Raw genomic sequence first — 12,913 nt, 5'->3', positions numbered from 1 at the left:
CTTTCCACAATTTTGATCCCTTACCTTTACCACTTCGCCTCCTGTAACTCTCTGCTCCCTCTGTACTCAAATTACAGTATACCTTTTGGTTCGTTTTTTGTTTGTTTGTTTATTTTAATTGTACCATATTCTTTGACCATTGCATGTGCTTGCACTGTTTCTGTCTCTTGCTGGACTGTTTTTCCTCCTGAGTTTCTAACCTCCTTTCTACCTATTCATTACACACCAAATACATACATTAATTCACATATAGTTTAAATACGATGTTTCCCCATCTATACTCCAGAAGACTTTCTTTGTAACTCTGAAGCATTTTTCATGTTGGATTACATTTATTTGTTCATGCTTTTCATGTTTTCTTCTACTCACTCTTTTAAACCTAAGGGTGAAGGCCAGATTTTTTACCATTGAGGGGCTGCTCTTGTCATAGTGTCTAATATATAGTATAAATTTCAGTTGAATAGAAGCCTCTAAACTTGTCCTGTAGGAAAGGGTATATATTTAATATATATAATTTATAATATATATTTTAGTTTAGGCATTTTAGTTGCTTAGCCAACTTCTCATATCAAGTCTTAGAATATTAGTATATTTATATCTATGTTTATATATATCTATATACATATGTATATAGTATATTTATATGTTCATTTTGAAGTTTTTAAATCTTTATTACCCCACCTCCAGTTAATCTATTTTTTAAACTTTTCAGGGAATACAGGTTTGTAACAGATCAGATATTTTATTTGAACTCCAGCTTTTATTTATGTTCTGTTCCTCTTAGGGTAGTAATGGACCTGTTGAACAAGAAATCAGCAGTGCAGAAACTTACTTTGAAAACGCCAAAGTAGAGTGTGCAATCCAGACATGTCCAGAATTGCTGCGAAGAGGTACAGTGTGCTTCATACATTTACACTAATCTGTATTATATAATGTCACTAATTTTCTTAAATGTTAAATAATGGACTCCATAGGCATTGCAGTACTTTGTAACTTAATATTGTAATATGTCTGGTCTGAAAAGATTACATGGCCAAGGTAGGGTCTTTCAGATATCCCCTCATAGCTGTATAGACTTTTCAGTAACTTTTTCCCTGAAATCCTTCTACTTCTGGGTGATTACTATAGCTATAATTTCATAAACTAATACATAATACTGAGAAAATTTTAATACTTACTCTGAAGGATTACAAGACCAATAACAAATAACCTTATTTGCTCTTCAGAATTGTTGACAGCAGTATTTCAGTTCAACAAGAGCAGAAGTTAACCAAAAGTTCTCTTCAAGTTTTTTCAAAAATAGTATGCATTTATCAACCTAACATGTACCACAATAATTAAACTTACCCATCACTTTTGTAAGAAGTACTTTTATGTACTGCTTCTTTAAAAGGGAAAAAAAAAAACTTATTTTCTCCCTGGAATTTTGTTCTTTTTTATAGATTTTGAGTCACTGTTTCCAGAAGGAGCTACCAACAAACTAATGATTCTGACTATAACACAGAAAACAAAGAATGATATGACTGTTTGGAGCGAAGAGGTAGAAAATGAAAGAGAAATGCTTTTAGAAAAGGTAATTCTTTCCATTGCTGACAATTTAAATTTTGTGATGTTTAAACACCAGTGAACCAGCATTTTTAAATGATGGGTATCTTTTTAGCATTTATTAATTTTTTGCTAATGTATGTCCATACTAAAGGACTTTCACATCTTAGAATAAAAATGCCATCATTTTTTGTTTTTAATATCTTCGAAAAACTTAGATTCTTTGTAGTACTTTCCTCAGATTTTTTTTGAATTTTGGAAAATACAGTACAAATGGCAAAAATAAAATTAACTCTTCCTACCCGTCACTCTCTCTTCTTAAAGCAAGTCAAGTAAAAAGTGAAAACTACTCCAGTCTTCAAGGAATAAACTGTAACAGTGTACAGTATAGTAACAATATATTGTATACCCACTTTTTTCCTGTCCTTTGCTTTTTACTAAAAAATGTTTTGACACCTTTCCATAGCATTACAGATTTTATACTATGTAAAATCTGTATAGTATTATATTTCATGAGCAAACCATAAATTTTTTATGTTAAAAATTCCCTGAGTAATTTGTAAGTTGAAAAACTTTTGCTGTTATAGGCAGTGAATATATGTGTGCATATATTTTTATGCGCACACTTAACATCTGTAGATTCCTAAATAGGGAATTGGTGAATCCAGGGTGTATATTCACTTTATGTTTTGATGGATGCTGCCTAGATGGCCCTAGTATGTATGTTGTTACCATAACTTACTTACCCTGGATATTATTAGCATTTCTTTCTATTTCACCAACCTGAGTAATGTGAAGTGGTAAATTAAAGTCTTCAATTTAAAAAAATACAAAAACGTATAATTGTCTTAAGAGTTTGATATTGGGTTATGAGTTTCTGTAAGATATGAAAATATTCCTTTGCCTGTGACAGGTCAAGATTAGCTCACTTGGGTACTTTAGTTAAGGGAATTTTTTTCAAATATAGTTAGCTAATTTCCATGTAAAGTAATATTAGGAATTTTTAAATATTTTCTTTAGGATTGGATATATGGTTCTCTTCATTTGTAAATTATAATTTATAAACTGGACAGAATCTCTTAGGATAATGACTTTTGACTTCATATTAAAATATCCCACATAGGGGCACCTGGGTGGCTCAGTGGGTTGAGCCACTGCCTTCGGTTCAGGTCATGATCCCAGGGTCCTGGGATTGAGCCCTGTATCGGGCTCTCTGCTCTGCAGGGAGCCTGCTTTCCCCTCTCTCTCTCTGCCTGCCTCTCTGCTTACTTGTGAGCTCTGTCTGTCAAATGAATAAATCTTAAAAAAATAAAAATCCCACATATAGTTTTGCCAATAATTGGATATTATCATGATCATGAGCAGGGTGCATGCCAGTTAATAAAGAAGTTACAGAGAGGCCTAAGAACTGTCTGATTTTAAAGAGATCTGAATTTAGAGAGTTGAAATTCAGGCAGTAACTCAAACCTTTTCTCTTTACCAACTAAGGCAGTATTTACTAATACATATATACTTACCATTGCTATCATTTAGTCACTAGAGCACTCCCAAATGTGCATTGCATTATTGGTCCTAATTTCCAATGAGTTAAACATTCTGAACCTCATTTGATACTGACCCCGGTACAAATGTCAGGTTTTTATAACCAATTTCAGGGTTTTGAAATGTCCTATTGCTTTTAATTTTATAATGACTAAAGCGATGAAGATCTTTCTGTTTTAGTATGTTAGTGATTATTTTAGAACTACCTGTAGTTTACTGTCAGTAGATGTTTTATGTTCTGTAGTTTAAATCTATTGTAGTTTTTTCCACCACATATCAGTGTTTGCTGTTGATGAGCAGAAATCTTAAAAGAAATACTTTTACCAATATTTGTATTGCTTTGTTCTTGTAGTTTATTATAGTTTTGTTTCTGTTCATTAAATTGATGTATTTTCTAATGACTTTTCTAGACCATATTTAGTTGGTTTCTTATTTAAGAATTAAGATTAATGAGATTCAACAATAAGTATAAATATTAAGTATGAAGATAACCTAAAGAATACAATATTAATGTTTTTCATTATTTTACAAGGAAGTCCTGGGAGAAAGTAAGTTAGCTTAAATTGTTTCCTCTATACAGAAAAAGTTTGCTGATCCCTGCTAAAGAGCCACATAGTAAATTTTTAGGCTTTCTAGGTTATAGGGTCTTAACTACTCAGCTCAACCCTCATTTTGTTAAAGCAGCCATAGACAATATATAAATGAACAGACATGGATATATTCCATTGAAACCATATTGCACTTACTGGCACCCAGCTGGATTTGACCTTCAGGCTGCAAGTTGCTAACCTCTTAATTTAGGATATGGCCCATCTTCCTCAGGCATAAACTTTGGGGGATCTCAGCTAAATGCCCAACATGCTCAGTGAGGTCTTAGCGCTTTGTGTGAGCCAGAAATTCATGTTACCTAGCGGTGCACCAACCTCTGGTGACACTACTGACCTCTCAGATGCCAGTTAGCACTCTTCTGTGAGGGCAGTTCCTCAAGGAATCTTGGCTTGGGGGAGTGCACAGCTCCACCCTTGGTTACTGTACCAGGGTGAATTACTTTGCATTCTATTTGGGAATCCCATTTATGCCTCTCTCTTCTAGTACCCTAACCCACAAATTTAGATGCTTTAGTAGAACTCTTCCCTTTCTACCTCCTTAGTTTAGTGACACCATCACTTTGCTTGGAATCTTCTCCTTTGCCCTATGACAGTGTTCCAGACAGCTGGAACAAATATGGGCATCACCTAATTTGTTGCCCTTCTATCCAGTTTTGGCTCACTCTTGTTCAGGATTTAAAACCATTGTCTCATATATTTTAGTCAGTTTTACAGCTTTCAGCAGATAGCAAGCTTGATAGCTGTTATTCTGTATGACCAGAAATGGATCTGTGCCCTTGTTTTTAAACATTTATGGATTGTTGTCTTTTTTTTTTTTAAACACAATAATCTGGTCCTAATATTTGTTACTGTCTTTTTCACTGCTTAGACTTCTGAGAAAGGTAGTAAAAACATCATAGGAGTTACAAAGTAGAATGGTGAGACCAAGATTTTGAATAGGTGATACAGATGCATGGTTTGTAATAAATACTGTACAAAAAACAGGGTGTATAATGAAAATTATGTATCATGAATAGATGTGTTTTTGTAACACAAGTAGCATTTTTTTTAAAGATTTTATTTATTTATTTGAGAAAGAGCATAAGAGGGGAGAAGGTCAGAGGGAGAAGCAGACTCTCCGTGGAGCTGGGAGACGGATGCGGGACTTATTCCGGGATCCCAGGATCATGACCTGAGCCGAAGGCATTTGTTTAACCAACTGAGCTGCCCAGGCACAAATAACCTTTTTAAACAACATTCAAATGAATGGTTCATATCTTTTCATTGTATTTTGTTTTCTTACCTTATTTTTATAATACAAAAATAGTAACTGTGTTTTCCAATTCGTGGCAGATTTGGGAGTTAATAGCACAGAATTTATTAGAAATTGTTCCTAAAATAAGGAATAATTTAGTAGAAAAAATACACAATTTAGACTTTCTGAAGGAAATGAAAGTGTTAAATGAACTGTATTTTGGACTGGCATAAATAATTTATGACTTTATATCTAATCATTAGTTGTATTTCCTTATTAATCTTACTGAGTTCTCTGAAGCAAAAGATATTTTAAAATGTTTTATATTTCAACAGTATGTAAGGATGCTATCTTCAGAACATTTTTTTCTTTTTCTCTGCAGTTCATTAATGGTGCTAAGGAAATTTGTTATGCTCTTCGAGCAGAAGGCTATTGGGCTGACTTTATTGACCCATCATCTGGTTTGGCAGTGAGTAATTACATTTTGAAAACCATATTAATTTGAAGTAGGAATTTTTTTTATTATAAAATTGTTAAATGATCTATTTCTAACAAAGTTATTATCTAAGACAGTTTTTAAACTTCACAACTTTATCCAAAGAAGTACCAGTTTGAGTCAGTTCCATTCACAACCTTTGAGGGACCAGTCACTGACAAGTTTTTCTGTCTTTTTTAGTTTTCATTCTCACTAGTAAATACTTTTACATTAATGAATTTCGTAGTTACAAATTAGCAGTCATAGTTTAAGAAAGAAGACTTTTTAGAATTAAGAAAATACGGGTGTTAAAGATTTATAAACGTTAACTTCCAGGAAGTATGTCTCTGACACTAGACTTTGAAGAAAACAAGAACCACCGTTGTGGTCGCATTTTAAATTCTGGGCAGAGCTTTCAGTTACAAATAATAATGAAATTTTTTGTATCTTAAAATAGGAATATGTACTGTTTCTTTTCAAAGTCAAAATCTAGAAAGATTGTATAATGTTAAGTGTTTGGTTCAGGATAGCATGTAATCTGCTAGATTATTGGTTTCACATTTCCAGAAGCACAGGTACTGGATGAAGAGGAAGTGCTTGGTCACATGCAGTACCTAAAAACTGCCCTTTTTAGGTTCTGATTTTTTAAATATTTGAAGTATCAAAATAGGTGTGTATTCATTTTATATAAAAACTTACATCATTGTCTTTCTTGCTAATGAATATCACTTTTATCTTCTCCAGTTTTTTGGACCATATACAAACAACACTCTTTTTGAAACAGATGAACGCTATCGACATTTAGGATTCTCTGTGGATGATCTTGGCTGCTGCAAAGTGATTCGTCATAGGCTCTGGGGTACCCATGTGGTTGTAGGAAGCATCTTCACTAATGCAACACCAGACAGCCATATTATAAAGAAATTAGGTGGAAACTAACAGCAATGTCAATTTATCAGCTGTACTATTTGTATGTACTATTTGGGTTGATCTGTCAAAACTGTCAAAAGCTTCAGTTTTTAAAATTTACTTATTTCTGGGTATTTATTTCGACACTTACTGATTTACAGTATTGGCAAGTGGTATGTGATTTTTAAATCTCAACTGTTTATTCATGCTATCATTGAATACATGTTGATCACATCCACATTGTATGGAATGTGGTAATTGACATGTAATCAGGACATGATTTCATATTGTTATTCTTCCCTTTATTGGAAAAACCTGTTTTATTTTTCTCTAAAAATAAATCACCTATTTGGATCTGTGTTTTTTCATTGCAATATGTTTAAAATAGAGTTCTTTAAAAAGATTAATGTAGTTTCTTATTTTTAAGCATTTTTTAAAAATGCAGTCGAATTCTAGATTCAGTGTAGCTTTCAATTTTATTACTTGCTAAGTGTTGGAGCATGTATTACTTTGAAGTAATGTTTGTGCAGGAAAATAAGGATTAATACTATATATGTAAAAGAATATGGATCTCAAAAAAGGATCCTTACCTCCTGGATTGAGGCATATAAATACAGGTTATTTTGACAAAACAGTGCCTCAGCTGCTAAGTAATATTTCTCCATTTTAGTAAGAGACAAAAACTATGGTACTTTACAGAAATGCCTCATTTGTGACAGACCTTGTTTTTATAGTTTTTAGCTATAGTTTTTTTTTTTTTTAAGATTTTTATTTATTTGACAGATCACAAGTAGAGAGGCAGGCAGAGAGAGAGAGAGAGAAGAGGAGGCAGGCTCGCTGCCGAGCAGAGAGCCCGATGTGAGGCTCGATCCCAGGACCCTGGGATCATGACCTGAGCTGAAGGCAGAGGCTTTAACCACTGAGCCACCCAGGCACCCCTTAGCTATAGTTTTTAAGCTTAAAAAGAATCATCTTAGATTTGTGAGGCTTTTGCCAGTAGGAATCTCAGAAGAGCAAGTAACCGCTTAGAAATGAATTAATGAAATGGATTTTTCCTGTATTTTTCAGTTAAGTGACTTTTTAAAAGGAACACATGGAGATATTAGCTCATAGCTTGATTTAAAACTTTGCTTAGTTAACATGTAGCTAAGTGCTGCTCAATAATTCAGAGAGTAATGGGTGCAGAGTTTTCATTCACTATGAAAACAACAAAGTTAATAGGTGCACTTTTCCAAATATATACCCCGTATCGTAAGTGCTCAATAAATTTTCTTCTATTTAAGCAGCCCCCATCTCAAGACAACATTATTGGTACTTCTCCCCTCACTGTCCCTACCGAGGGTAACCATTATCCTGATTTCCTGCTGCGATGAATATGGTTTGTTTGTTTTGATGCTTTATGCTATATGAAACCGTATATAGTATGTTCATTTTTATGTCTGACTTCTGTTCACTCAGCAGTGTGAGAGAGATCAGTCCTATTGTGTATAGTTATAAATCTGTTTGCCTATTTCTTTTTTCCTTCTCAGTCGTTCTGAATTGGGACAGTTTTGCCCCACAACAAATTTAGCAATGTCTGGCCATACTTTCCACACAGCATGGGGCTGAGGAGAAAAGGGTGGTACCTTAGGCATCCAGAAGGTCAAGACCAGGGGTGCTGTTAAACATCCTACAATGCAAAGGACAGCTCCACCAAAAAATTATTTGGTCCATGGTCTTGCAGTACTCTCGTTGTTTCTACCGTGCGTGTTGCTTATTCAGACATTTGCTACCTTGCCCTACTGTTTGAGCCTCATTCCCTTGAAATTTCAGTGTTGGCTTTAACAATTCTGAAGTGCCACCTACTGGTTGAAAAGGATACTTAGTCCTAAAAATGGCTATGGTGATGTGTTATTGTATGGGAGCTAGGGTACATGGTGGCAGGGCTCTCTTTTATCATTAATAGAATCAGAAGCAACATGAGAAGCAGTAATTGCCAATTAAAATATTTTCTATGAAATGTTACGGCAAGATTCAGGTTCAGAAAATATGATCCAAGGGACTGTTACTGATAATAGTGGAAAGTAGTTGATTATGTACTATAGTAAGAAAACATAGGTATCACTTTTCTCATACTTACTCAGGACTCCATAAAGAAATCCTACATAAAATTATCCATCTTAAACATAAATTTTCTACCTTTTAAAATACGGTTGAGCCATTGAAATTAATTTTGACCTATCACTAATAAATAGGTTTTGTTGTGGAATTTGCATTTTGACAAGAGCTTAGGAATTACTGTATGGACATTTAACTGTGAAAGAGACCATTCAGATCATCTGACCTACATCCCTCATTTTATAGTAGACAAAATGGGAAACAGAGGTGCATGCTTTGGTTACAGAGCTAGTGTTAAGACCCAGCACTGGAATTTGGTTTGATTCCAGTGTGTGTAGAATCAAATCTAGATCTTCTTATGTATATATGTATGTATACATAGATATATAAAAATACATATATGTCTATATACATATATATGTGTGTATATATATATACACACACATATGTTTCTGTTTGACTCCTTGTGATCATTGTCAAAAAATTTGTGATTAAAAATATTAAAACGGGTTGCAGAATTTAAACTGAAAGAACTTTCAGGTTAACTACTATTCCTGCCACATTTCATAGATTAAAGAAATTTCAACTTTCATTCTATTATTAAACTCTGCATGTTTTGAATTTCATTGAAAATGTACTGAAGCCTATCTTAAAAATTCAATTATAGATACTACACTTCAAACAGTAGTTCTCTGGCTTGAAGTATTAAACTTTTTTTAGACTTCTGTCAGTTGTAACATCAGTATAATCCTTACATGTAAACAGAATTGTGCTTTTAGTTCCAATTCTCTTTTTTTTTTTTTTTTAAGATTTTATCTATTTATTTGTCAGAGAGAGAGAGCACAAGCAGCCAAAGTGGCAGGCAGAGGCAGAGAGAGAAGCAGGCTCCCCACTGAGCAAGGAGCCCAATGCGGGACTCAACCCCAGGACCGCGGGATCATGACCTGAGCCGAAGGCAGCGTCTTAACCAACTGAGCCTCCCAGGCATCCCTCTTGTTTCCTCTTCTTAAACTCATTCTCATTGTTGCTCCAAAGCAAGATCTATCTACTTCTACATTGTGGACATTTTGAGGCTGGTAATTGTTGGGGAAGCTCTCCTGTGCATTGTATGCTGTTTAGCAGCATTCTTGGCCTCTACTCTCTAGATGCCAATAGCAACCCATGGTCATGGCAAAAATATCTAAAGACATTGCTAGATTGGGGGGTGGAGGGGTGGGGGGCGGGCACTGAATGTTTATCTGAAAAATAAAAGTTAACAAAGTGTCCTAAATTTATTGCAATAAGCCTGTCCCCAGTTGAGTACTACTGAATGCACATTCTACTTCAGTGGTCCTCAGTTCTGTCTGTACATTTGAATTACCTGGGAAGATATTTAAACATGCTGTGGATTTGGCACCCACACCCACAGATTGATTTTATTAGTCCAATGAGGCCTGGGCATCAGTATTTTTTAAAGTTTCCCAGGTGCTTCAGGTGTATAGTCAGCCTTAAAACTATTAGTTTTATTAGTATTTGAAACTAATAAAGAGGCATCTAAGGAAATAAGAGCAGGATATAATAGTGGATTTAATGTATTAAGGAGGTGCAGGAAACAAAGATGAAGGCTACATTGAGAGTGACCTAATCACTTAGTAGAGGTGGCAGAGAGGAAGACCTCTCCCACATTTACAACTAGGTATCATTCACATCTGAGTAAATAAACTAGAGCAGTCTGAAGACTGACAGAACAAATTCCACAATAAAATGTAGAGAAGCCACATCTGAGAGGTTAGGGAAAGCAGAAACGGAGGTCAGAAACTGCAGAGACAGAGCTGCAGGCACAGACAAGAGAAAGCATCAGGGAGCCCACATGGGGAAGAGGAATCCCCATAATGACTGGTTTTGAAAACCCGAGGGGCTTAATTCCATGAGTGTGTATAACCAACAGGAGTTGGAGCTTTAAAAATCAGTTCACTTAAAGCTGGACCAGCAAAGGCAAGTGATAGCTGGGTCCCCACACTTAAGGACAGCATCTTGCAGAGGGGCATCACAGAAGTGACAGTTTGCACAATGCTTGGGACAAACAAGGAGATCTTTTTCTATAGAATTTGGAACGTGTTGGGGAACCTATCCAGGAACAAAGAGGCTGGCAGGTGCCATTTTCCTCCTCTGCCTCCCAGGCATAAGTATAAAGCCACTCTGGCTCTGATAGCCCTGCACAGATACTTGCTACCTAACATGCTGGCCATGTGCCCCACCCATGAGTTCTCCCGAAGACTCCCCCCCCCCCCCATCAAGCCTACTGGGCTCAGCACAAATTTTGTTAACCCCACACACACCCTGCCCAGCCAGTACATGCACAAACACTGGGTACACCCAACCACCACACAGCCACCACACACCATGTCCCTGGTGGCCACCATGCTTTGTGGAATTCTGCCCAGGACTAGCAGCTCAGCACAAATTTAGATAACAGTGCTACCCTGCCCTCAAGCCCTCTTATGGCTATTTCCCTCAGAGCCAGCCTGCCTGGGTCTCGTACCACAAAGAGCAAGGACAGCCCACGACAGGCAGAGAGGGCAGACATCTGGACTGAAAGAAAAATGATCCAGACACAATAGCAGGATGCAAGCAGCACATAGGACACTTCCCTGGATTGCCAGGTTATGCTGAACAGGGGACACTGCACTGCAGGGCACTATAAGAACTATCCTCCATAAAGCCCCTACTTTTTTTTTTTTTTAAGATTTTACTTAATTATTTGACAGATCACAAGTAGGCAGAGAGAGAGATGGAAGCGGGCTCCCTGCCAAGCAGAGAGCCCAATGTGGGGCTCAATCCCAGGACCCTGAGATCATGACCTGAGTGGAAGGCAGCTTAACCCACTGAGCCACCCAGGTGCCCCATAAAGCGCCTACTTTCAAGAGCATAAAATGTAACTAACCTTCCTAACAGAGAAACAAGTAGAGAAAATGAGACAAAATATGTCCCAAATGAAAGAATAGGACAAAATCATAGTTCTAAGCAAAATTGAAATAAGTGATATGCCTGATAAGAGAATTTAAAGTAATGATCATAAAGATACTAGACTTCAGAAAGGGGTGAAGGAAATGCATGAGACCCTTGACAAGTTTAAAAACATCATAACTCAATACATGAATAAATAGCTACAGGAAGCCAAGGAAAATCCATGTGACCTGGAGGATACAGTAACGGAAAACATTAAAGCTGAACAGGTGAGAGACGAATACCACATGAGAACAGACTTAAGAGAACTCAGTGACACATCAAATCTAAGGATATATGCATTATAGGGCTATCACAGAAAAAAAGAGGGGAGCAGAAAATGTCTTTGAAGAAATTAAAGCAGAAAACTTCCCAAATCTGGGGAGGGAAACAGAAATCCAGATTCATGAGGCAGAGAGATTTCCCTGACAAATTCACCCAAGGAGCTGCATACCAAGACACGTAATTAAAATGGCAAAAAATATAGCTTCCAAGTGTTTGTATTCTTTCCAAAGTTTTTCTTGTGTTTCAGTTCCAGATTCAAAGCACTGTGGTCTGAGAATATGCAGGGAATAATCTCAGTCTTTTGGTATTGGTTGAGCCCTGATTTGTGACCGGTATGTTGTCCATTCTGGAGAAAGTTCCATGTGTGCTCAAGAAGAATGAGTATTCCGTTGTTTTAGGGTGGAATGTTCTGTATCTGTAGACCATCCTGCTCAAGAATGTTTAGATCAACCAGGAAATCACTGAAGAACTTAAAAGAATTCATAGAAACCAATGAGCATGACACATCAGTCCAAAACCTATGGGATACAGCAAAGGCAGTCCTAGGGGAGAAATAAGTACACAGCCATCCAAGCCTCACTCAAAAAAATTGAGAAATCCCGAATACACCAACTCTCCTTACACCTTAAAGAACTGGAAAATCAACAATAAATTAGGCTAACCCCAAGCACAAGAAGGGAAATAATCAAGATTAGAGCAGAGATCAATGAAATAGAAACTAGAAATACAGTAGAACACATCAACAAAATCAGAAGCTGATTCTTTGAAAGGATCAATAAGATAAATAAAATACTGGCCAAACTAATCTGAAGGAAAAGACAGAGGACCCAAATTAATAAAATTATGAATGAAAAGGGAGAGATAATGACTAACATCGAGGAAATAGAAACAATCATCAAATTATTATCAATGGTTATATGCCAATAAGTTAAGCAACCTAGAAGGAATGGATGCATTCCTGGAAACCTATAAATTTCCAAGACTGAAACAGGAAGAAAATGACAACCTGAACAGACCATAATCTAGTAAATGAGATTGAAGCAGTCATCAAAAACCTCCCAAAAAACAAGAGGCCAGAACCTGATGGATTCCCTGGGGAATTCTATCAAACATTCAAAGAAGAAATAACACCTATTCTCCTGAAGCGCTTTCAAAAAATAGAAACAGAAGGGAAACTAACAGACTCTTTCTAGGAAGCCAGCATTACCTTGATCCGCAAACCAAGCAAAGACC

General features: G+C 36.2%; 1 protein-coding gene across 2 annotated transcripts in view; it reads left to right on the top strand.

The window, feature by feature from the left end:
- Positions 1 to 6,667, top strand: part of MMADHC (metabolism of cobalamin associated D) — a 41,544-nt gene extending 34,877 nt beyond the window's left edge. For both annotated transcript variants that reach the window (XM_044242051.1, XM_044242050.1), the window contains exons 5-8: positions 785 to 890; positions 1,443 to 1,573; positions 5,312 to 5,398; positions 6,149 to 6,667. In XM_044242051.1, coding sequence (XP_044097986.1) covers positions 785 to 890; positions 1,443 to 1,573; positions 5,312 to 5,398; positions 6,149 to 6,343 — 519 coding nt within the window. In that variant the 3' untranslated portion in view covers positions 6,344 to 6,667. The remainder of the gene's footprint in view (positions 1 to 784; positions 891 to 1,442; positions 1,574 to 5,311; positions 5,399 to 6,148) is intronic.
- Positions 6,668 to 12,913: the final 6,246 nt, after the last annotated feature.

Source organism: Neovison vison, chromosome 3 (genome assembly GCF_020171115.1).
Source record: "Neovison vison isolate M4711 chromosome 3, ASM_NN_V1, whole genome shotgun sequence".
NCBI classification, from domain to species: Eukaryota; Metazoa; Chordata; class Mammalia; order Carnivora; family Mustelidae; genus Neogale; species Neogale vison.
Note: the sequence above shows the minus strand (reverse complement) of the source record. Positions and strands in the feature narration are given on the sequence as shown.